The sequence below is a fragment of the Acanthopagrus latus genome, chromosome 4 (genome assembly GCF_904848185.1).
Source record: "Acanthopagrus latus isolate v.2019 chromosome 4, fAcaLat1.1, whole genome shotgun sequence".
In the NCBI taxonomy this organism is placed as follows: Eukaryota; Metazoa; Chordata; class Actinopteri; order Spariformes; family Sparidae; genus Acanthopagrus; species Acanthopagrus latus.
This window is the reverse complement of record NC_051042.1, coordinates 18,607,667-18,633,667: the sequence shown is the minus strand read 5'-3', so window position 1 is coordinate 18,633,667 and position 26,001 is coordinate 18,607,667. Positions and strand designations below refer to the sequence as shown.

At 39.0% G+C, this 26,001-nt stretch overlaps 4 protein-coding genes across 5 annotated transcripts; 3 read left to right on the top strand and 1 right to left on the bottom strand.

The window, feature by feature from the left end:
- The first annotated feature begins 723 nt into the window (after nt 1–723).
- fth1a (ferritin, heavy polypeptide 1a) lies at nt 724–4,745 on the top strand. The gene is made up of 5 exons (XM_037095613.1): nt 724–1,018; nt 2,011–2,116; nt 3,070–3,216; nt 3,595–3,720; nt 4,272–4,745. The coding sequence occupies exons 2-5, from the start codon at nt 2,015–2,017 to the stop codon at nt 4,428–4,430; spliced, it is 534 nt and encodes a 177-aa protein (XP_036951508.1). The 5' UTR covers nt 724–1,018; nt 2,011–2,014; the 3' UTR covers nt 4,431–4,745.
- A 1,797-nt stretch (nt 4,746–6,542) lies between these two features.
- Nucleotides 6,543–9,209, bottom strand: mcee (methylmalonyl CoA epimerase). The gene is made up of 3 exons (XM_037095614.1): nt 9,054–9,209; nt 7,915–8,255; nt 6,543–7,120 (listed from the first exon to the last, which is right to left on the bottom strand). Exons 1-3 carry the CDS (start codon nt 9,079–9,081, stop codon nt 6,968–6,970), a joined length of 522 nt encoding a protein of 173 aa, XP_036951509.1. The 5' UTR covers nt 9,082–9,209; the 3' UTR covers nt 6,543–6,967.
- On the top strand, nt 9,175–15,233 carry mphosph10 (M-phase phosphoprotein 10 (U3 small nucleolar ribonucleoprotein)). The gene is made up of 11 exons (XM_037095608.1): nt 9,175–9,260; nt 10,972–11,635; nt 11,724–11,893; nt 11,992–12,145; nt 12,977–13,118; nt 13,206–13,273; nt 13,374–13,511; nt 13,598–13,708; nt 14,062–14,169; nt 14,262–14,492; nt 14,948–15,233. The coding sequence occupies exons 1-11, from the start codon at nt 9,175–9,177 to the stop codon at nt 15,092–15,094; spliced, it is 2,019 nt and encodes a 672-aa protein (XP_036951503.1). The 3' UTR covers nt 15,095–15,233.
- A 1,655-nt stretch (nt 15,234–16,888) lies between these two features.
- ist1 (IST1 factor associated with ESCRT-III) lies at nt 16,889–22,788 on the top strand. Of its 2 annotated transcripts, none has more exons than XM_037095610.1 (10): nt 16,889–17,024; nt 17,633–17,733; nt 17,865–18,045; nt 18,199–18,286; nt 18,377–18,460; nt 18,569–18,679; nt 18,804–18,983; nt 19,368–19,469; nt 20,023–20,029; nt 20,803–22,788. In XM_037095610.1, the coding sequence occupies exons 2-10, from the start codon at nt 17,646–17,648 to the stop codon at nt 20,964–20,966; spliced, it is 1,005 nt and encodes a 334-aa protein (XP_036951505.1). In that variant the 5' UTR covers nt 16,889–17,024; nt 17,633–17,645; the 3' UTR covers nt 20,967–22,788. The 2 variants fall into 2 exon arrangements, with proteins under 2 accessions (XP_036951505.1, XP_036951504.1); XM_037095609.1 differs by having other exon boundaries at nt 16,890–17,024; nt 19,984–20,029.
- The last annotated feature ends 3,213 nt before the right edge of the window (nt 22,789–26,001 follow it).

The window sequence follows — 26,001 nt, the reverse complement described above, 5'->3', positions numbered from 1 at the left end:
CTGAGGGGAGAGTGTGTTATATTCTGTACAGAACATTGTCTTCTGCTCTGACACTTGGTTCTTTTCTCAGGCTTTATAATGGGTTTCACTGCTTTGGGCCCCTGAAAAAGTTATTAGTGCAGACATGTTCATGCAATCATTTTTCAAAACTGTACCAACACATTCAGAAATAAACTCTTAAAACTTTAAGTCAATTAAATGCTAAATGCCATCTTTTACACATCATGTCTAAATGCTGCTGTCAAACCAGCAAAACCTAATCAGAAGTAAAAATGGTCATTGTGCTCAAAAGGCTTTGTTCAGTGTTCTATAGGATTATTATTATTTTTTTTTTGTAAACAGCAGGACAAGGTGGGCCTTACTGCTTTACATATAGCCTAGTGATAGTGAAATCGATCATTTACTAGTCTGTCATTCATTAATCAGATGTTTTCATTAAAAAAAATGTAAATGTCAGCAAGAAGCTCTCAGACAAATCAAGTTGAGTCAAAGGTTCACGATTGTCCTCTGAAATGAAGAGAATGTACGTGTCGTTATGTAGATGTATAAAGTGCCACAAAGACGAAAGTAAAAGTATTTAGTATTTTCCGTCGAAGAGAGGGGAAAAAAAACTATGGAAAAACCCGAAGAGCATGAAAACATGATAGTGCAGCCTCCATGCCCCGCCCGCTTACTGTCAGTGACGTCACGGCCCGTACCATCTTCTTATTAGCGGGGGTTCAGGCCGAGACAGCCCACAGTCGATCCTCTCGTTAGCGGACAGTGAAGGTTACCTGCTTCAACAGTGCTTGAACGGCAACCTCTCAACTGTCTTCAAACAACCCCGAACGGGATTCATCTCTTTGATCACTCATCCTATCATCGATCACAACAAATCAAATTATAATCACCTCGAAACTTCTGCTTGCCAGTTTATCCTAAACACGTTTAGCTTTGCTAGCTAGATACCTGTTTTGCTAACGGTGCGAGCCACTCCGACAGCTTTCCGTCCTCCTGACAAGAAGACCCGCCGCGTCTGGTAAGAACATTTATCCAAGTCCTCCTTTCATCGTATATATTTGCTACGTTAACGTTTTAAGATGTTTGGCAGGGTAAAGGTATGGTAACGTTGGCACTGGTGCGGTTTTTTATCTGGTTGCCGCCGCCGTAAGTGTGGCCTTGACGCAGTTAGCTTTTCAGCCTCGAGCTGACTTCAGTGCCAGGTGTGCGCCACAACAACAATGGAGCTGGTAAACTTAACAGTGATGTGATTTAGTAACTAACCTGCTGTATGTTATCGCAACTGCTCTGTGTAGTTTTGGGGAAGACGTTTTTATTAGAAGTGAAAGATCTTCATTGACAATGACAGTTTGACAAATCATTTTATTTTCCATGCCTAGACAAACTAATTACACCAACTAAACTCTTTTGTTGTCTTGATTGAATAAACCAACTGACCTTAAAGAACAAGTGAGTAATTAATTAATCTAATCTAATTGCATACTGTTTTTCATTATTTACATGTGGCGGACAGTGCCACCTTTCTACCTTCAAACAGTGTTTGGAGACCTTATTTTCCACTAAGAACAGCTCGTTTATGCAATTGTGAAAAAAGTAAATATTTCTAAATTTGCATTTATTATAAATATAAAAAAAATCAGTATGATTTTTTTTTTCCTCTTAAACTATATAGTACCCATTTTAAAGATCACTCTACTTTATACTTCGATGTAATGTTTGACGTAACTGTTACATTATGAAAAGCTGAAACTCTGCGCTTTGACTTCCCTGATATGATTTGGATGTACTTCACAAAATGTAATCGGGCAAAACCCGCTGGTTTTCCGTTAAAAATCAGGTCTGGTGCAATATACTGTGTCATGTGTTGAAGTGGGGGCTCATCGATTTGATACGATCATTTCAGTAAATAATTTGTTGAGACTTGTTGTGTAAATATGACACACGTGTGAGATGTACAATTTTGAGTCATGTTTGTGCGTTTTAATAAAACATTTGTTTGTGGTGTTTCAGAACCATGAGTTCCCAAGTGAGACAGAACTTCCACCAGGACTGCGAGGCTGCAATCAACAGGCAGATCAACCTGGAGCTGTACGCCTCCTACGTCTACCTGTCTATGGTGAGAATTTAATAGGTGAACAGAGAAAAGTAACTGAGTTGAAAAAAGTCTAAAACCCAGGGTTGAACTGCAGACGATGATAATACAGATAGTACGTGTCAGCATAAGGGGAACAGTTACGCTGATGCCGGTTATTATCGAGAAGTGATTCCAATTCCTTTTTAAATACACTGTTGTGGTTATGTAACGTCTGTGCTTAGTGGGCTGCTGTGGTGTGTATTGTCAGGTGCCTGCCAAGTGTAGCCAGTGTGCTGACAACCTTCTAGATGGATGAGAAAAGACAGGTGGGATGTTTGGATAAAGATGGAGTCAGGCCTTGATGAATAAAAGTCACCATCAGCAGCCATTTTAATTTAAAGATTAACTTGTGAAACACGTGAGGGAGTTTTACCGGTGTATGTTTGGTATCTCGTGTTTGAACTGAGGGAAAATGAATGTTGTCCGTCGTCCGTTCGTCATAAGTCAAAGGTTGAAGTTCCCTTTGAGATTATGTACAAAGACGAGGGCAGAGAGTGCATCAGCTGCCCTTAAAATTCTTTACCTATCCCGCTCAAAGCTGTGTGTTCAAAGGGGTTTCTATATAGGTGTGTGTGTACTGAATTACCAGGTTTATGTCAAATAAATCTAAAAGTCATGTTTTATTTAGGATGTTATAGAAAGATCAATGTGTAATTTTCTGGTCTCTTATGGGCTCAAATGTTTTTAACCGCCAGCAATGTGTAACAAATAAAACCTTATTAATGGTAGCACATAGTTCTTAGCAGTGAAGTTTTTCTCTTATCACTGAATTTGAGAATTTTAAACACTGCACGCATGTCTAGTTTTGGCTTTGTGGAATAATCTTGGCACCTAGGTAGTTTTGTGGTATGTTTCGGACACATTTGAGAACTTTTTGCTTCACCTGAAGGAAATGACTGTAAGAACACCTGCATTCCCCTCTCTTCTCTGCACAGGCATACTACTTCGACCGGGATGACCAGGCATTGAACAACTTTGCCAAGTTCTTCCGTAATCAGTCACATGAGGAGCGGGAGCATGCCGAGAAGCTAATGAAAATGCAGAACCAGAGGGGGGGGAGGATTTTCCTACAAGATGTCAGGGTATGAGCTCTTATTTGATCTGATACAGACTTCAGTTGTGTGTGTGTGTGTATGTATGTATGTATGTATGTATGTATGTATGTATGTATGTATGTATGTTTTAACATAAGCACTGGGTGTGAGATGTCTTGTTCTGGGCTATCATACAGCTCATGACGGGAGGGCAACGTAAGGACAAAAAGATAGAGAGGGCGTGAGTGTACTATGCTGCTTATCTTTTACTGACACACAAACTCAACCCTTTTAACGTCTGAGTTAAACGTTAAACTGCGAACCTGGTCTCAAATACACAGGGGGCCTTCTGTCTGTCTGTCTGAGCTTGGTTCATCATCCTCATTTGAGTGTCTCACAGTTTTTCCACCCTGCTTTGTGTTGCAGAAGCCAGAGAGGGATGAGTGGGGCAGTGGTATTGAGGCCCTGGAATGTGCCCTGCAACTTGAGAAAAGTGTGAATCAGTCCCTGCTGGACCTGCACAAGCTCTGCTCGGATCACAATGACCCACATGTGAGTATTAAATAAGGGCTTGACAGTTCTGCTGCAAAGCAAACAGTTTCGTTTTGAGAGAGATGTGAAAACATCTGTCCAACTTTGATCTGGCATTCACACAATACAGCTGCTGTGTTTCAAGCGAACTGTGTTTAGTGCTTTGTAGCCGATTGCTGACTTTATTTTTAGTTTTTACCAATAATCTGCTCATGTTAACTTTTGAAACCCGTTGGATTAGACAGCTGAACAGCTGCAAAACAACATTATCATAAGAATAGAATTCTGAAGAAGGTGTCAGTTCTACTCATGTGTTATGTTACAGAGAACTGAAACTGCCAAAATTAAATACATGAATAGATAAGTGCCTCTTTTAAATTGCTTCTGTATTTATTTACCTTTGTATTTATTCCCCCGTATATTTCATTTGTTTGACAATTTCCTTTATGCAGTATTTATATCTGTAGTTAGGTATTTTCTTACAAAATGTAAAAGTAACTGGCAATTTAGTAATTATTTATGTAAAATTGTGTGTGTGTCCTCTAATGTGATTGAAATCTCTCTTTGTTCAGATGTGCGATTTCATCGAGACACACTTCCTGGACGAGCAAGTCAAATCCATCAAAGAATTGGCAGACTGGGTGACCAACCTGCGCCGCATGGGTGCGCCTCAGAATGGAATGGCAGAGTACCTGTTCGACAAACACACCCTGGGCAAAGACAGCAGCTAAATTCCCTCCAGATCACATTCACAAAAGCTTTCCATATATGTATATTTGTATCTTGCTTCCCAAAATATGAAGCCATCTGCATGATAGTGGCTAGTCATTTAAACCGCTTATATTATTCATGTCATTATTGCCGTCCCTCTACATTACACTAACACATAACCCCCTGTTTCCAGAGCTGTGGGCAACTACATTCATAGCCCACTGTTGCATCTTGCACTTCCCTCTGCTGTCTCTGCCTGCGTCATTACTATGTATTTGCTGTGTTTTATGCCAAGACCTGTTTAAAGCAAATAAAACGAACCCTCTGGATTCTGATGAGTCTCATTTTTAATTTGGTTATAGAAAAGGGAGGCAGCAAAACTCCCCAGCTGACAAAAATGGGAAATTATGGTAATGGTTATCTGTTTCACTTCCAGTACCAGATGAAAACAGAACTAGGCTGCTAAATGTCACCCATGAGTCATGCCTCAGTAATCATTAATAACTTTTATGAAAGCTCCATTGTGGTGTCTGTTTTTATATCTACGCAAATTTAAATGTTTTAAAATATGTGGTTGTTGTACTTCAGCAAATTTCTGTCACTTAGTTCCAAACACTAGTAATCAGGACAGTAATCACATGTTTACCTGAATGTGTAGAACGTAACTACTGTTATCCTCAGAGCCAGTGGTTTCTAGAAAATCTACACCAAAAATCCAAAATGAGCAGCTTGATGTGAAACTAATTATGATCATCTGTGTCTCGAGGCCTTAGCAAATTGCCATTGGTCTCTTGGGAGTCTGAGTATTCCTCCTGAAGTGTCTATGTACCGTCTGAAGCTGGAAGGGCGAAACCTGAAACTTAATGGTGAACAACTATTGTGTCAAAATCATGTGATACTGAGGCAACAGAGAACGAATACTTTTGGTGATCCATTTTCTAGGTTTGATCAAAATAGTTTTTTCTCTTATGTCTATGATTGAAGAAATATATATAAAAAGATGTTTTACGGGGATAGTCCTTCAAAGTTTCTTCACTTGGCTCTCAGGGCCTCTGTAGTATTCATTAGCTGAATTGACAAACTTCTTACACCCTCATGCTCAGATTATTAAGGGGCCTACATATCAAAAGAGCATATTTACCTCACACAAAATAAAACAGCATATTGTTGTTTTTTTCACTTGAAACATCATGTGGGCCAAATCAAACCTTGCAGTAGCTGGTTGGTCCCACTTTGGGCAGCCCTGGTTTAGATCTTGAGATCTTGTGAAAAGTGAAGTGATCAGGGGATTTCCTACCAAGAAACCTCTGAGTTTTCACAGATGCGTGAATGAAATGTTGGAGGGAAGACCTGCGTCACCATGAGTTCCTCTCCTGTTGTAATCACAGACATTTCTGCCTGGGATTATTATTGGCGCCTATGGTTGATTCTAGTGTCACTCCCTCTAGTGGTGACCTTTATAACCACCATTAGTGATTAAAAATGTCTGTGTTATGACATGGCTTTAAAGAATGTAATACATTATTATCAATAACTTTCAATAAATGAAAAACAGTACACGTTTTTATGTGTGAAGTGCATGCCAAAGAAATGTGTCTCAACCCTGAATGAATGTCATCTGTATTGCAGGTGGATGATTTAGATTCCCAGTCATAAATGGACCGCTCAATGTGCTTTACAACACTTGTCAGATTCACACATTCACACACACATTCATATACTGATGGCAGAGGCTGCCATGCAAGGTGCCAACTGCTCATCAGGAGCAATTTGGGGCCCAGTATCTTGCTCAAGGACACTTCAACATGCAGCTAAGCGGAGCCGGGAGTCGAACCACCCACCTTCCGATTACTAGACGACCTGCTCTCCCACCTGCCCACACTAGTCAAGTGTAAAACTAAACAATATTTCATGTTTGGATTTTGCATAAAAAATTATGATTCATATTTTACATCTGTGCTGGGAGTCGAAAAGCATGCCATCCTATATGGAAATATAGACATGTATAAGTTAAGAATGCATTATTCTTAAAATATAGCTTTAAATTTCAATTCAGACCTTTTAATTTTGGAATCCTCGTCAGCAGAGTGAAATTAAAGCTGCAGTTTTCGATCACGTAATAGTTCAATATATCAGTCACTTTTTTTTTAAAACCCACAAATTCTGTATTAAAATGACATCAAACACAATAGTACCATTTTATACATGACATGAACTCATCAGCTTGAACTGCATTCTGAACACTCAAAATGTTTCTTTTAAATGAGCTTAAATCAAGTTTGAACTATGGACTCATGTGGATGGACATTCATTATTCTTTACATGACACGGAAAAAGTCAAAGCAAATACCGCTTTTTGATTTATTCCCAACAAAACAGCAAAGTCAAAAACAGCACTGAAACCAAACTCTGAGGCACCTTTCTGAAATGAGAAGATCAAAACCTAAGAGCAGTAGAGACCCACTGTACAAAATGTTATGGAGATTTGAAAATTGGAATACACGTCATAGCTGTGAATTAACAGCTCCCACAATCCACGTTAGTCAGACTGAGACGTTCATGCCTCCTCCAGCTCCACCAGCACACCGTCACAATCTTTAGGATGGAGAAACATCACTGGTTTCCCATGAGCACCTATCCGGGGCTCTGCTGACAGAGTTCTGATGTTCTTCGCTTTCAGGTCGACTATTGCGGCGTTTATGTCGTCCACCTGCAACCGAGAGCAAAATCTGATAAACACTCTGATAATCTCCAAATGCTCAGTCAAGCAACCGCCTTTAAATGTCAACAGACGTCACACTGGGCTGTGTCATTCTGTAATTGCCAAAGTAGAATAAATATTTGAATCTTAAACTAAAAAGGTAAATGCTGGGTTTCCAGACTCCAGACTCAAAACTAAAACAAAACTCAACAGAGCTGCTATTTTTATGTTTCTGTGCAACTGTAAAGTAGGACCATTCTTACTGCAGACATCCTAACTCATCAAATATGGGTGTAACTAATGAATGAATAATGGAAACGTTACACGGAGGTGCATCAGTGCCATCAGGGCTTTAGTGTTGGCCTCATTCACAGCAGACTTTACGTCATAAGGTCATTTAAATACACCTTACACACACCTTACTGACGAGTGCTCCAGCTCAAAAACTTGTGACTTTAGAAAGATGCTGAACCATTGCTTGAAGTCACTTTATTAACCTCAAACCGTCCTCAGACAAAGTTCACACAGGAAAACCACAGCTTTGACTGATTCACGGCTCACTGGACCGAGCCATCAGTTATGTTACACCTGTGCTTTTCACAGCATATGAAAAAAAGCCTGTTTTGCATGCTTTATATGTAACTGCCTACATTCAGGGAACACACAGCCTACATTCTTATTAGTAACACATGGCTTATTCTGTGATTAGATATAACAACATTTAACAACAAAGTTTTCACTCATACCTGAGAGTTGAAGTGGATTTATACTGACTGAATGTGACATGCAATCAGCTGGCTCACCTCAATACAAATGTGATGCATCCCTCCAGACTTGTTCTTCTGTAGGAAGCCAGAGATCGGGCTCTTCTCGCCCAGAGGATGGAGCAGCTCCAGCTTGGTGTTGCCGAGCTCCACAAACACCGTGTAGACACCGTGCTCGGGCAGGGGCACCTTGTCGCTCACCGTGGCCCCCAGCACGTCCCGATACAGAGCCGTGGCCTTCTCCATGTCAGGTACAGCAATGGCAATGTGGTTCAGCCTCCCAAGCTTCCAAACAGATCCGGGGACACCCTGGTGGAGGGGTGCTGTGGTTGAATGTGCTCTCATGAGTGTGAGACGGGAACATCTGGAAAGACCAGCCACTGGATAAACAAGATTAAAATACAGTTGGGGCTTAAACTGTTGTTTTTACATGCAATATGCATTTTCCTTCAAGAGCCTTCAAGGTTGGAAAAATGATCTTGTTCCTCACTGTCTGACAGTATCACATGTGGTATATAACACTTCAGCGTTATGACGTTTACAGAGTGAAATGAAGCCATGTTCATTAAATGGTAACATTCTAGATGTGTTGTGCTTTATTTTACACACATTGCCCGAAATTCAGCCCATACAACCCATGACACTTTGAAACTACCGCTAGATTTCAAAATAAAGGTCTGTGAGTTTGAATCATGTTTGGCTGCACAGCTTGAGTTTCATCACTGATAAACGTACATTAAGTTCAAACACTGATAAGATACTTCATTAGGGAAGTAAAAAAAAAAAAAAAGGGGGGGGGGAAGTCATAAATATCTTTAAAATGTCTGTTTTAGGGTCTCTGAGAAGAAAACATCTGCTCATTGATAAATATAAGAATATACTGTGATCGGACTGAATTGAATTAAACTATATTCAATAATGCATTCTTTGTATGCCTTGAGATAAAATATATAAAGTCCCTTTTTGACATAAACACGTAAAGTAGCATGTACCCACAAGCAGCAAGTACGCAGAGCGGTTTTGTAACGTTAACATGGGTTTAACTTCGACAGTAACTTAGAGTAGCGAAGCTTGTTCAACAGTAAAACCGAGGTCGAACAAACTGATATTTGCTAATGCAGAACACAGCACAGAGGAGCCTGTGTCTGGTAACTTTGTAATCACTGACACAAACTAACCTGCAACCTTCAGCATGGCGGACGCCATGTTTGTATCTCGGAACTAAAACACAGCAGCGGAAGAGTTTCTCGGAGAGCCTGTTTATCTGCGACACACACGGTCACACATGTGAGGGCAACGATGGCAAGCGACGATGTGTTGAGCGTGCTGGAGGAGTGTGTAAAGACAATAAATGCCAACACAACACAGCCAGAAAACTTTCTGAGGCAAGTGTTTGCTGTCTGCTCGTATGCTTGTGTTGTGAAGAAGTTGTTAAACGTCGTCGTGGACGCATGTTTGAAGAGAAGCGGCTCTGCTAGCTAACCGCTAGCTAATGCTAACTGCATGAACTTCTAGCGTTAGCCCCGTTTACTGTTAGCTAGCTGTCACAGGCAACCTCGTAAAAAACTTTATGAGGGGTTGACAGTATTTTTTGGCTATGTGTGCAGTCGCTCTGTTGTTGTAACAATGTATTCTTATGCTAACGAGGCTAGCTACATTGACTTGTGAGTCAATGATTGTCGTCCCAGTCATCACATGTTTTCTTCGAAAACATCCACTGAAAACTCAACTAGCATGTATCTACTATCCAGTTTACCATACAGTATTAATATAGTTATTTATTGATAAGTGAAGAAAGCAAGTAATCAGTACAATACCATGCTGCAGACAATAAGGATGATGTAAAATGCATCGTTAGTAACCTTTAGGTAAAGCAAATGCTTTATAAACTTTTATAGTAATTGTGAATGTTTCTAAACATAAGTTGCACCTTCAAATAATGTTTAGAGGTGAAAAACACTGCATTTGATAATAGTTACAAAACATTGCTAACATCAGTAGCAATTTGACAATAAACTACCATTGGTTTAAAATGATTTATGAATCATTTCATCTTTCTAACAACTGAAATAACTATTAACTAAAGTTTAATCAACAATATATTTATCATTTATTAATGATGGCTATTATTAAGTGTTTCCATGATGTGACTGTGATACATAATATATTGCAGGATAGTCAGCTGTGGTATGTACGAATGTTAGAGTATCTAAAAAGGAACAAACTTAAACGGCCAATGCGATGCAGCAGCTAAGTCATATTCTTTATTCATTCATTCATTACAAAACTATAACACCGCTTAAAGGGTGTAATGTTGAACGAGGCTGTTTAATACACCTGGCAAGATGAATGTTTGCCTGAGCTCAAATAGATTTAAACAAGAAAAACACTGAACTCTCGGGAAACAGAATATTTAAAATATCTGGAATAAATTAAATTTGCCCGGATATAAACTTGAATCAATGAAATAAGCTCAATTATATGAAGGTCTAAACTATTAGATATAACATTAAGATGTATTCCATGAGCTATTAAACACATTTGCTCTGAGAAATGGCGGCTGTAGTCTTATATCCTAAATGTTGTTGTTTTATTTCAGAAGTGTGTTTATTTTATTTATGTTAGTGGAAATGGAAAATCTTTAATATGCTATTACACATGACAGGAAAACTCTAAAATTGTTAGTGTTTGTAAAAGTCCACCATAAAACACCAAAATGTTCAAATTAAAATGACACTATACTCCATAACAACTAATTCCATAATTCCAGTGCCTAATGTTTGCAGTAATTCAGTCTAATGGTAGTTCTATCACAGATGAATGTGTTTCATTATGTTTTGTTGAGACAAGATAATATATGTTTTGCCTGAGAGTATGCTAGTTATTAAATTACCAGATAAATGACCAAATCATAGCCAATTTAATTTAATATCTAACATGTTCTCTTTTGTAAATTATGGAATAACTGTACCAACCCTTGCATTGAGGACTCTGTTTCATAGATGTCTTTTGTACAAATACAAAACAAAAGAAGCACTCATTTGCTTTCTATAATGCACCACACACTTGATACTAATTGTGTTTCTCCCTTTTCAGCCTTCAGGATGGCGTGGCAGCAGACTTCACTTCCCTCACAAAGACCCTGTATGACCTCCAGAAAGCTCAGGAGCCTGCAGATTATAAAGGCAGCCCGTTGGCTTTACTGGTGGTGGAAAACTTTGATGAAGAGCAGATCTGGCAGGAACTGGAGCTGCAGAACAATTCTCTACTGAAACACTTTAAAAATGTCACCGACGAGGCTTTGTCAGATGGAACATTAACGTTGTTGGCAGAGGAGGAGGAAGAGAATAGTGATGAGGAAGAAGTAGAGACTGGTGATGAAAATATTGATGATGATGATGATGAAGTAGTGGAGGAGGACACACCCAAACAGTCCAGGAAAGTGGCTGCTGGGGCTGATGATTTCACAGATGAGGACTCTGATTTGGATTTTGATGTAGACGCTCTGGAGAAGCGAGAGAAAGAGAAGAAGGGCATTGGAAGAAAAGGCTCCAAAACAAAAGTGATCCCCTCTGAGGTTGACGATAAGTTCTTCAAACTGTCAGAGATGGAGTCATTTCTTGATGATATGGACAAGCGAGAGGGAAAAGAAGATGGGGATGAAGATGACTTAGACTATTTCCAGGACCTGCCCTCTGATGATGACGACGATCTTGACCTAGAGGAAATACTTTCTACCAAGAGGCAAAAGAAAAACACAGTATGTATTTTGTCACTTATTCTCACACATATTGTGTGCTGACGGTTCAGAATACAGGAAATACATTTATTATTGTTTATATTTACAGGCAAAGAGCTCAAGGAATCTCAAGTACAAGGACTTCTTTGATGCTGTGGACAGTGAACCTGCTAAAGCAGATGACCAGTCAGATGGCGATGATGAAAGCCAGGGTGAAGGTGAAGAAGAATTTGATGACGAGGAAGATGATTATGATGGTGAAGAGGAGGGTGATGATGAGTAAGTGTGATTAAAATTACGTAATGCATGTGTGTGGGAGAAACACATTTGGTTGAGTATGGATCCATTCCAGCATGTTTTTGTTTACCGTTTGCCAGGGATGAAGATGGAAGTCAGTCCAAATCATCACATAAGAAAGTCACCTTTAACCTCTCCGTGGATGAGGACAGTGAGGGAGAAGACATGGAGGACATTTTTGGAGGGAAAAGTACAAGTGCAGCAAAGTCATCATTTGAGAAACGGCAAGAAAAGGTAACCAGTTTTAAAATTTTAGTTTGATAATCTGTGTGGCCTAAATGTGGTGCAGCAGTCATATTTGGGGGCGAGTTTTACACAGACCATCTTATTGTTCTTATATTTTTTTATACAAAAACCCTTTTTCTGTAAAACAGAAAAGGCTTAACTACTCTAACACATCAGTGGTTAGTTTTGTTACATGAAATGCTTCAATCAGGGAATAAATCATAGATAAATACAAAGAAAATGGATGAGAATCCAAGCAGACACTTGATGCCAAATTTCTTGACTTTTTGTGATACTTTACTAAAGACAGATGTCTTTTGAACAATGTGGTATTTTGCCCAGTCCATGTTCACTTTTACTATGCATTTTGGCCTTCCAGTCACATGCAAACTCGGTTTAAGATAGCTAAAAACAGTTATTTTGGAAAACTCCGGGAGTGACGATGCTGAGCCATTAGAGGGCAGTGCGGGACACACATTTCACTCTCTCTTTCATTGTCTTTAACCCCCTTGCTCGTGCAGCATTTAGGTTAATCTGATGGCATTTAATCCAGATTTGTAGCGTATGGAATGTAATGTGGAAATGTTGCTAGATCTGTCATAGTAAGGTTGCTGTCATTCCTTTTTTTCTAAAAGAGCTTATTCAAACTTGAAACTAACATGTTAGATTATGTTGCCATCAGATTAAAATAACTGGCACTTCTGGACTTCTTGAATTGTGTTTCATTTCTTACTAGTACCTGAAGCAACACACCAACACACCCCCTTGTGTTGTTTTAGTGCAATGATAATTTTTGTGTAAATGCCTGCTAATGGTGGTTATGGTTGTTCTAACCTGCAGATGTCACAGAAGATTGAGGAGCTGGAGAAAACAGCTCTGGGAGAGAAGCCCTGGCAGTTGGCCGGAGAGGTGACGGCACAGTCTCGTCCTGAGAACAGCATGCTGGAGGAAGATGTGGAGTTTGAACAGACATCTAGAATGGGTGAGTGACTCCGATGTTCATTGATGATTATAATGGCAAGATTTCTTTCTGTGTGCTGTTTTAAAGACATTATCTGTGCTCTTTCAGCCCCTGTTGTCACAGAGGAAACCACACTACAGCTTGAAGACATTATAAAACAGAGAATCAAAGACCAGGTATGTCACAATAACTTGTTTTATGGTATCTGAAGAAAGAAGTTGTTGCTTTTGTGTTCCCTGATTATAACCCGTTGCCTTTGACCTGTGTTGCTGTAAGGCATTTGATGATGTAGTCCGTAAGGAGAAACCCAAAGAGGAGGTGTTTGAGTACAAGAAGAGGCTAACGTTGGACCATGAGAAGAGTAAGCAGAGTCTTGCAGAAATCTATGAGCAAGAATACCTCAAACAAAACCAGGTCCGACTTTTTTTTTTGTTCTCATCGCTACTCCATAACACACAAACCTGTGCTGCATCCAATAATTGTATTTTTTCTAATTTAAGACAAAGACAGAGGAGAAGGAGAACCCAGCCCATGTAGAGATTCAAAAACTTATGGACACACTCTTCCTGAAGCTGGATGCTCTCTCCAACTTCCACTTCACACCTAAGCCTGTAAGTTTTGTAAGCACTGACCTTTTTACTGGATATGCAAAAAATATTTACATTTAATTGTTTTGAAAGACTTTGAAAGCTGTATAAGTGTGTGTGTGTGTGTGTGTTTGTGTCTGTGTGTTTGTGAAATCGCTTATTTGGCAAAAACATATTTTCATCTGCATTTCTTATGCATTTAAAGTTTTTTAGGGTTAGGGTTATATAAAACAAGTTATCTTTAAAGGGCAATTGCATGAAAAAGGTAATTTTTAAAAAGTTGTAGATTTAAGTGATAATTTGAACAAAGAGTGCAGAAAATGATGTACTGCTAGGGGGTAGAAGGCCATTGTGTTGATGTTGCCTTTTGTCCACAGCCTGTTCCTGAGGTCAAAGTGGTTTCTAACCTGCCATCTATTACAATGGAGGAAGTAGCTCCAGTCAGCGTCAGTGATGCCACCCTGCTCGCACCAGAAGAAGTCAAGGTTTGTTGTCAATCCATTTTTTTAAACATTCATTTAGATCTTGTTATATTTAGTATCACAGCGTGTCTAATAATACTCTCCTCTAACTAAAGGAAAAGAACAAAGCAGGAGATATTCTTGGTGATACAGAGAAGACGTCAACAGACAAGAAGCGTGACAGACGCCACAAGAAGACTGTGAAGCGTCTGAAGATCAAGGAGAAAGAAAAGAGACAGAAACTTAAAGAGGCCAGTTCAACTGGGGAGAAGAAGAAACTATCAAAGGCAGAAGTCACTGAAAACCTAAAGAAACTCACAAAAGGAGGCAAAGCTACAATGCTGAAGGTGAGTGTTTCCTGTCATGTTCTTTCTTCACAGACCAGTATGTCATTCAGTGCCTGTGTTTGTCCCAGAGTTGGAAGTCTGTATTAGCCTGTCAGAACGTTTCGAGTAAGTACTGCCACTTAATGTTTCTATGTGAGAACACTGAGAGCCACAAGAGCCATTTTGCTGAATAATAAATACAGGACTAGTACTTGCATTGATGTATTATAGCTACTTTTAATCAAGTAAAGGGTAAGAGTCCCTCTTCATCCCCTGACTAAATCAACACAATGGTTTGATGAATATTTGGAGCAGTCAAATGAACCAGCAGCTGCATATTGCAATCACAGACTGTTTTAAGTTGTTGAACTAAATGCTGAGTCTGTACTCTACTGTTTAATGCCAACATAAATGCTTGGGTAACATTGTGTATGTTCCTGAGGAGACTGGACTAACGTGGCATTCCTCTTTTTCAGGACGAAGGAAAGGACAAGGCTCTGAAGTCCTCTCAAGCCTTCTTCTCTCAGCTGCAGGACCAGGTCAAAAGCCAGATCAAAGGTGCAAAGGATCAGTCTTCAAAGAAGAAACACAAAGAGGTTTCTGTCAGCAAACTCAAGTTATAATGACGGCGATTTTTTTTGTGGAAGATCAACTTTTTATTGTACAGATTTTTTTTTGTAATGAGAGAGCTCCAATATATTAAAATCTGAAAGTCCTTGTTAAATGTTTCCATTTTCATTAAAATAAAAAATCAAGAGCCCACATGTGTTTCTGTTTGTGCTTGTTTGGCAATGGGCACATTTTCAACTGTTATGATAAATGTTCATCCATACGGAAGCCGAGAACGGCCATGGATTTTTCTTATTTTTATGCACTGTTATCTCATGATAATTACTTATCTCGTTATCTTGATATAACAAAGATTGTTTTTTGTGATAACGAATTAATTTATTTCATTATCTCGATATAACAAAGATTGTTTTCTTGTAATAACGAATTAATTTATTTCGTTATCTCAGTATAACGATTGTTTTCCCGTGATAACGAATTCATTACTTTGTTATCTCGCTACAGAAAGACTTGTTTTCATGGGATCATTTTCAAGTGTGATGGTTGTGCGCTGGTAATTGTGATTGTCCTGATTTCAGCCTACAAGAGCTGCCACTGTGTGGTACAGGTTCTATTTACGTTACCTTAGCTGATGCAGCCGGATAGATAGTTTATCAGCCTCTCATCCGCTAACCAGTATCTAGTCAAGTAGTCAAGTAAACAAACTAACGAAATGTGTAACTTACTGGTAGGTTACAGCTACAGCCGTCTACGGAAGCCGTTTGTGGCAGCTCTTGTAGATTGAAATCAAGAGAACACATTATTAATTAATTTCTTATCACGAAAAAACAATCTTTGTTATATCGAGATAATAAGTAGTTATCACAAGATAACAGTGCATAAAAAATAATTTTAAAAAATCTGTGGCTGTTCTTGGCTTCCGTACATTCACATGATAATACCAGAGCACTTTATTTTGTTTAAAGATGGAAAGCAGTGTGCCTGTCTTAAGACCCCAAAGTTCAAAACCCAGGTAACATCTTTTTTTCTCCATAAAGAAATCATGAAGAAAATATACACATCCATTTTAAACAAAATATAAAGATTAGCTCATCAGAAATACCTCAGGTGATATTTAGTTTTAGACGCTGTAATCTGGTGAAGTAATGATTTCAGACACTTGGAGATCAAATAATTTGCCACATCCCAAATAGTATAGGTATGAAACCAACACAATGCAGTAATACTCCAGCAACATATAAAGCCTGCCTCATTTCATTCACATTCAAACGTATTCTTTTTATGAAGTATCAGGTGCAGTAAAATATGCTAAATGTGAAAATGAAAAGCACACATGTAAAGATTTTTTTTTTTCAACTAACATTGTTGCCAGCAAGGAGACCATTATGCCTAAACAAACTAAATAAACATACCCTATTAATTTTATTGTTTTTGGTTTTTTTTTACATTTGAATATAAAACACACCTTCATACTGTTTTACTGTGTTTATATTTGGCAGACCCTGCCACCTGTCTAGCTTCAAACCATGCTCTAAGGACCTTATTTACCTTTGAGAGCAGCAGTTTGTTTTATTACCTCACTTATATTGTAAATATTAAAATGATTCTCCAAAAACTACACAGAGCCCCTTTAATCTGTAACACCTTTGAGGCTGATATGTTTTGTATGAAAATGTTTCATCTGACACTGGCTGTATACAGTGAGGTACACTACTCCAGTGAGAGAAAGTTACTTTGTAACCCTGCTCACTGTTTTTAAAGCTGAGAAGACATTCAAACTAAAATCATCAAACATGAAGCTGAAAAGGTAAAACATCACACCTGTGGTTGAGTCCTGTTTGACAGAAAGTATGCAGACCCCGCCCCCCGAGATAAAAAATCCCATGACGTCACTGAAGCTCATTACGGAAGTGAACCAGGCGACGAAACACAACAGACAGAAACTCTGATAAGTTGGGGTGTACGCTTGACTACAACTGACAGGTAAGTTACCATAGCGTCATCGACTGTTAATCATTTGAAAATTATCCTGTTTTCCAAACTACCCCAGTGGGTTAGATCACTTGATTTTGATTTTGCTAGCGTTTAGCGACTGCTAGGGAAGTCAGCTAACTGTTAGCGCAAACGATGACAGAACAGTAGACCGCTAACAAAGCAAAGGCTTGGTAATAGCCGGGTTTGCTAGCACTTACAATGGTTTGGGTTTCTTAACGTCACTTTAATGGCATGGTTTAGTTTAGTGTGATGTAAGCCAGCTAGAGAAACAATAGTAACGTTAAAAGTAGCATACCGATAGCCGCGTTAGCTGTCCCTCGCGGCGGGCTAAAGCTAACGTCAACTGTTTTGATCTGTTAAACGTTTGTAGTGACGTAGTTTGGGTCGGAAAGCTCACCTAATGTTTACATGTGTATTTGTTTGGAGTCAATCTGCGGAGTCATTCAGCTGTCATGGTTAGGTCATGCCCACATGATTCAGTGAGTCACTGGATCAGAGGTGGGGGCGAGGTTAGATGGACTCTGTAGGTTGGTTTCGGTTGTATGTTACGCTTCCTGTGTGGATTCTGCTCCTCTCATGCTCCCTCCTGTTCACAGATAGACCATCATCATGCTGGGCGGAGGATTCAAAGCAGAGAGGCTAAGAGTTAACCTCCGACTGGTCATCAATCGACTCAAACTCCTTGAGAAAAAGAAAAGTAAGTCCTGATAAATAATAAGATACTGGTCTTACTCTCCTGCCATTCATGTGGATTCAGTGGCTTCTTGTTCTCAGTGTACTCAGTGTTAACATTTTACCCCGCTCCTTTTTTATCAATTTAAAATGAAGCTGAGCTTGCTCAAAAGGCAAGGAAGGAAATCGCAGATTACCTATCATCGGGAAAAGATGAGCGGGCACGGATCCGCGTGGAGCACATCATCAGAGAAGACTACCTGGTGGAAGCCATGGAGATCCTGGAGCTTTACTGTGACCTGCTGCTGGCTCGCTTTGGCCTCATTCAGTCCATGAAGTAAGTAACTTACTATTACTACTACTACTACTACTACTACTACTGCTGTGTGCACCAAGACTACTTTGGATGAACGGGGGTTTCACTTAATATGGCTTACTGGTTGTCACTTGTATTCTTTCTTGTTAAACCCTGTCATGTTTCTCCAATTAGGGAGCTGGACCCAGGCCTGCAGGAGGCAGTGTCCACCCTCATCTGGGCAGCACCTCGTCTCCAGTCAGAAGTGTCTGAACTAAAAATTGTAAGTGCTGGCAGCAGTGGCAACAGTATTAAACAAGCTTTGTCCATTTATTCCTGTTAGGACAATCCTATCTCTAAATTCTTTTTTCAGGTATCAGACCAGCTGTGTGCAAAATATAGTAAGGAATACGGCAAGCTGTGCAGGACAAACCAGATTGGCACAGTCAACGATAGGGTAGGCCATTTTTTCCACTGACTGCCCATGTGTCTGTGCAAGAATGCATGAACCTTTTGTCTCGTATCTTTTTAGCATCAACTAATCATACATCTGATATGTTCATAGCTGATGCACAAACTGAGTGTGGAGGCTCCTCCCAAGATCTTGGTGGAACGCTACCTGATAGAGATTGCCAAGAACTATAATGTGCCGTATGAACCTGACGCCATGGTCCGGGTGAGAGTTGAAGAATCAGTGATTATTATTCACAATGAAAGATGACAGCATGTGTAGTCGAGAGTAAACACATTCTGAAATCTGTGATGTGTTTATTTATTCACACCTCTTTGTCTCTGGGCAGCCCGAGGTGAGTCCTGGAGAGGAGGCAGACCTGATTGACGTGGACCTCGACAAGAAGCCTGGAGGAGGTGGTGGTGGTGGTGGTGGAGGTTTCACTGCTCCTGTCATGCCTATGGGCATGCCTATGCCCATGCCCATGCCTATGCCAACAGCTTTCAACTATCCACCTCCAAACGGAGCTGTAAGAGATTCTTTCTTAAAGACCCAATTGGTTATGGTTTCGTTGTGCATTTTGGAAAACTTTTGAATGGAAACTTTAGACTGCAATATGTGAACGAGATGGGTTAAATCTTTATTCTGTGTTTTTGGTGCTCAGATCATCCAAAAATTGACTTGAAACTCAACTTTTATATACTTTTTATATACTCCTTAAAGTAGTTGACAGACACCACTGGGTTCAGTTCTTGGTATTTTCTTTTGAAAGTGTTTCTATCCAACTCAGCCCGCATAGTGTTCTGTGGATCTCCTACGATTTAGTGTTCTTATATCTCACTGATTTTTAAATGACGAGAATCAAAAATGTACAGACTTACAGACTTGTACCTGACTTGTTGTTTTCTTCCAGGAGCAGTTTAATGTTCCCGTTGGAACCTACAGCAACTTCCAGCACCCCATGGGAGGAGGGCAGCCCCCTCAGCTGCCCACTTCTCCCCCCACATATGAGTCCGTAAGTGACCCCACCCCTCCCATCCATGCCCCCTTCCTGTTCCCACAGATGGACAGACGGACAGGGCAGGGCACCACTCAGGGAAGAGCAGTTCATTAAGCTTGCTTACAGTTTCGCCTCTCCTTTTTTTTTTTTTTTTACGTTATTTATCAGAGAAGGCCCTAATTTTCCTTTGTCCACATGGATATAGGTAGCTGCAAGTACTAATACTGGAGTTACTAACTTTGACAACTAACTTTCAGCGTTGGTTGCTCTGAGTGGGATTGAGATGAACAGATGAGAGCGACAAGTGTACTTGACACAGCTTTGGCCAGCTAAGTCCTAAAGTCTGGTTTTGTGTAACACACTAAAGGTGATGGCTTCTTAGTCCCCTGCAGTTTTCTTACTTTTTGTTTTTACTACTGCATCATTGAATGCACTTATTAATACTTTCGCAGTACTAACGCATATGATAATATACTTAATTTCAATATGAGGATGACATGATCCCTTACACATTTCCTCTGGGTTTCAGATTGATGACGTAACTGACAAATCGTCTGTTCCTTCGCAGGCAGTAGGTGAGTTCTGTCAACAAACACCAGCTGAAGTTATTCTGTATTGCCTTTGTTGTAATATTTCATTGAATTGGTTAAAACAGAATACAATACAAAAAATCCATGACAGCAGAGATAGATATGAGAAGATCACAGACCCTCTAAGATGTATTGAAAGAAACATAGCATGTAGACATGCATTACCAGGGAAGATATTAAACAGATCTCAAAGCTATTATTACGCCAATGAGGGAGTACACTAACGCAAAGCAGGAAAAAAATGGCAAAATATGCATGAGAGAGCCTTAGACATCCACAGAGGCGATGGAAGGATGCCAGTTTAGATACGTGCATAATCTATATATTTGTTATTGTCAAAAACAGTGCATTAGTCTGTCTCTGAACGATTTCTGACGCCCCTGCACATGTCACTGAATCAACAGTGTTCCTCACAGATGTGTTTTTAATGGTTTTAAGGACACCAACAGAGGTATCTGGCCAGGAGGAATAAGCTATCAAGGACTGGCATTATTGGCAGTACTTGAGATGAATTCATTGTTGGTTTTGATCTTTTAATGGGATTTATTTTTATATAGATTAAACCTTGAAATGTTAGTTAAATTATCCCTGATGTCTTTCATGTTGGGCCTACATTTCTGACTTCCCTGTATAGGCCCTTTACATTTTCTAGCCTTTGTTTCCTCCTGTCCATTGTAGACCAACCACACTTATTTTTGAGCTGTTGTATAGATACACTCTGACTTGAATTAAGATTAATGCTGTATATTACTCTCCAGGTCCGGGCCCATCTAAGATATATGACAACAATGCTCTCCCAGAACTCCCCTCTGTTCCCGACACACTCCCCACATCCTCCTTCGGCGGAAACACCACCACCTCGGATGACATCGACTTTGACGATTTGACGCGGCGGTTTGAGGAGCTGAAGAAGAAGACCTAAACGCTATACCACCGGTCTACACATGCACACATACACACACACACAGGCCTGTATCGTCACCTAAGCAGCTCAGAACAGGAAATGGAAAATGTTCAAGGCTATCAATCAGATTTGGATAGTTCTTATCCTCCTCCAGCGATAAAGTAATCTTACATTGACATTAGACATACTTGTATCTTACCTCATTCATATAGATATGACCAGCTTACTGAGGGTGTGGTTACTCACTTGACCTCTAAATTCTGTTTGCAGGACCAGTGAGTACCTCGTGTTTTGATTTCTTTCTATACAGCACATTATATATATCCATACATAAATCATGTGTGTGTTGACCCATGTTCAATCCTCATTTATTTTCCCGCCGACTTTTAACTTTTCCCATTTGTCTGAGTGATATACTTTATAATCTAACATAGTTTTTAACTGTTCCTTTTTCTGAGGGTTTTGGGTCTGACAATATTTACAGTACATGCCCTGATTCTACTTCCTACATGCTGTGTCACTGTAATCTTTGCCATTGTGTCACTCAGTCTTGTCACAGACCAGTCAAACAAGTCCAACTGGCTGCCGGAGTTTTTAATACCTGGCGTTCAAACAAACAGGCTCCAGGTGAGGCTCAATTACCCACTCACCTTTTCCAGGAAGTTATGAGAATAGAGTCTTACGCAGCTGTACAGTTATGTTATTGTGGGAAACACTCATCAAGCTGTATTTATAACATATTTAACAGTGTAGGAGTCCTCCAGGTAAAGCTCATGGTGACACATTTATCAGGGGTGGTGTGGCACAGATGTATGTGATATAAAGCTATAAAACAGTGTATGGAAATCTGTAATATGATAAATTTACAATCACATAGATAGACCTATTTACATGAATGATTGAACTGTACAGCAAATAAAGTTCAGTAGTAGGGAGTTATATTAATATTTGACAAATCTGTTTTGTATACAGTATCTCCAAATAAAGTTTTTGTTTTTTTTTTTTTTTTTTGCCCTTTTGAATGTCAGTTTTACCAAATAGCGGCACTTTCTCAATGAATGAAGTCCTCAATGAAGTCCTTATTTACAAGCAAAATGTGTTTCGACAAAAGAAGTCGCACAACAAGCTAATTTGTTTGATTTGATGTAAATACTGACTCCAGAGGTAGAGGGTTTGTGTTTGAGCTCCGTGATCGTGTGTGCATGTGTCTTTTGTTGTGTGTGCACCACTGCATTTGCCTTAGTTGCCATCTCTCATCAGAGGCCTTGCCAGTCTTACCCATTCATTATCCGCTAAGACTGGGTACATGCTACCTGCATTGGGTGTCAGTTGATTAGATTAGACTTTGCGTAATTTGTTTTACTCATAAACAATTCTTTAAAAAAGATTTTGAGATTGGAAATTGGCTGATTGGGTGAAAAACAGTCTGTATTGACAATAGAGGTAGATGTTTTCATTTCCTGTGAAGAACGAGTGAGAGGGTTTCTGTTGTCGTTCAGACGTGACACGTTGCTGCAACCTAACCACACCCAGCTCTGCTTGCATGGCAAATGGATGGTGGCCTTGAAGAAAATGATTGACCCATGTCTGGAAGGCACATTGAAAAGCTTTCCAGCTGGGTGATGGACACAGCTGAGCTAGTTTTTACATAATGTTTGAGAAAGTAGAAAGAGAAAGATTAACACTACAGAACTGTGATCTGCTCACTGTCTTTTCTATGTTGGACTGTTCTTTCATGCTAAACCTTGAGACACATAACTGTGTCTTGTTGCAAAAAAGAAGGTTTTTTTCACTGTATACTACAATAACAGTTTAATAAAAGATTATTTGGAACTGGAAACTGGTATTGTTTACACTTTTTGTATTTGTTTGCAACACGGTGATGTAATGACAAATGGTACACAGCAGGGGTCCTCAGTGTAAAAGTAAAGAACTGTACTCTGAAGCAATGGCTTACAACAAACCTATATTCACAGATAAAGTATATTTTATATCACTGAGGTTTAGTTTTTCTTATTTCAGTTCAGATCTGAGTAATCTGTTCACACAAAGATTAATAGCCAAAATAAGGAAATGTTTTGAGAAAAATATCAATTTGTTATATACATTGAATAATGCTGATTTGTTCTGAAGATTTTTGGATCATTTATTTTAGGAGTTTATTTTTTTCATTTAAGACGTAACAATTTTTAATCCTCTGAAAACAAAACAGTTTTGTTTTGACAGCTCTGCCTTGTATTGAGAAACATTTTATCTGCTCAACTCTAAATGTTTTAAGATGTTTTCTGACTCAACCCCTCTGTGTGGAAGATGTTGAAGAACAGCAAATGTTTTTAATCAGGCCACTAACTAATAATAATCAAAAATGACTCAAACTGTGAGATGTGAGATAGAAAGCGCTTGTTGCCTGATGCAAAATGTGGCGATGAGGCATTTAAAAAGGAGAATCTTTAAGTGTCCACCGGGGTATGAAGCTAAAGAGTAAAGACAATTAAAGGAGTAAGTATAAAAGTCAGTATATAATGAGCCTGTACAAAGAGCAGTCATACATGATCCACCCTAGAAGTTGTTAAATACTAAAGTCTCATATAAGACTGTGCTTTTTGTGTGACCTGGCAGGACGTCGTACGCTATAAAAGTCGATCATTCCTCAAACCTTTGTTGAATCACCAAATCATGTTTGTTGACATGACAAGCATTTGACAGCCACTTTTGTTCCAAGTGGGTTACAATAAGTGCATTTGACCTACTCTATGCTAGAACTAGAGCTACTAGCCCTAACACTGTGTTATCAAAGATGTTGGGTATAAAGTATTCAGGTTGCCTTTTAACAATAGATTAAGCCGCCGTTACATCACAATGATTCTCATGATGAGCATGTCTGTTTCAAGGCCATGTTATATCAGTGTATGTTTTTCCAGGCCACCTATAGAGATCACACAGCTAACTTAACCTCTCAAGTGGATCATTAGTAGCTCACAATACACAGTGGTATTGATGACATCACCTCATCCTTTTACTTACTGAGGGAGTAAATCAGACAATTACCATGGCATGAATGTGGGTCAAGCTGTTTTGTGAAAAGTGCTGTAACGATAATAAGTGCCACTGATAATCTTGAGGTCTGAGCTGTTGTTTCTTTCATGCACTTTCACAGGTTATTTTCCACTGAGGGACACATTTTGCAAAAGAAATAATCACATGCCTTGCTGTGGTGTTTGTGAGGTCAAAGACAGACTGTTCAATGAAGGTGATGCAAGCCTGACTTGGATTGGCCTGACAGTCTGTCAAGTAGGTCAAGTACTACTTTTTCAGTAGTGATTGCAACTCTTTGCCATTGTATAGTAATTTACAAAGACCAGACCAGATGGGATTAAATACCAAATGATTACAAGCAGATTGTTTTAGATTCAACCAAAAATATAAGCACAAACATGTCTGTCTATTCAAAAGGCCCTAAGCAGTGTTGTAGAATACCCCACTTCAAAAGTGAATATATCAAGTTAAGATTTCACTTAAGTTAAAGTCTCCTAAAGAATAATACTTGAATAAAAGTCTTAAATTATCTCATTATAAATGTACTTAACTGTCAAAAGACATTTTCTGTCAGGTTTCTTTTTTCATCCAGTTGCAGAGAAGATAAATCAATTTAAAGATGTGCTACTTTGGCTCTGACGCAGTATGTGACCCGCAAAACAATCTATTAACAAGGGTTATCAGATTGTAGTGTAGTAAAAAGTACAATATGTGCCTCTAAAATGTAGTGGAGTGGAAGTATAAAGTAGCAGAAAATGCCATTCCATTTCATCACCAGTAAAACACACCTCCAAGTCTACGCCTACTGATGTAACGTTTATCTGAAAGGTTATCTTAATGCTGAATTAGCATAATAGATATAGTAATAATTGTAGTTACAATGAGGCATAATCCAGTTTACAGACTTCTACTGTACTGTATGTCTGCAGCTCTTTGAAATTAAAAAGATTAAATACATGACCAATTTTGAATAGAGATCAATTTATTCAAGCTTACACATGCGTACAGTATCAATAGATATTTAACAATAAATAAATATGTAATTTTTGATTAAATGAAAGCACAGAATGTCTCAGACGGGACTTTCTGCAGACATGCTCGTCTTCCCAAACCAAAGCCACAAACCTGACTGTAGTTGCTTCTGCTACATGAATCATTCAAACAGGAGGACGGACTGATGCCCGTAGAAGCAGGCACGTATGATGAAAAGTCATGACATGCACCTTCAGCCTGTATTACAGTGATGGAGGTGAAACTAAGAAAAAAAAATGTGATTAATTAATAAGTAGCTCCCATATGTGCAATTACATAAAAGCACCTTCCTGCTCCTCTAAAAGTGAAAGTTCATGTCGGTGTACAATCGATAGTCGGCCATCCCTCGCTGTGATGACTAGTCATGTTGATAGCAGTAGGCTGTTAGGAGCCTTTGGATGCTGACTATATCCAAAAAATGTTGTTTCAAATACATAATGTGTGCCAACAATAAATATTATTAGCATTTTTATGCTATTCAAGAAGGATTCGGTATGTTCTCCTTAGTCGAGGGGTAAGGAGATCCTTGTTTAGGATAATAATGTGACATTAAAATGCTCCACTAAAACCCAGATTGATTTGATTGGTAAGCTTTGGTTAATTTAACAAGTTAATGAAGAACAAAACAAATACACTTTTCTTATTATCTCATCTTTTGTTATGAACCTTTTTCTAATAGTATGTCTGTATAGACCTGGGCTGACCAAAGAAAAAATACCAAACAAAAATACATACGAAATCGCAGATTATGTTTTATATTTTGTGAGGTATTACAAATTATTTTTCATAATCTTTCTTTCATTGGTCAGTGACATTTCATGCAGGGAGTCAGAAACTTGGCATTCTAGTCCTACAGAAGCCCTGAGAGGCAAATTAAAAATACAAATTGAGCAAAATATTTATAATGTTTTACTTTTTACACATTCTTCAGTCATAAACACAGGAGAAAACCATTTAGATCAGACTTTTTTTTGTCTTACTTGCC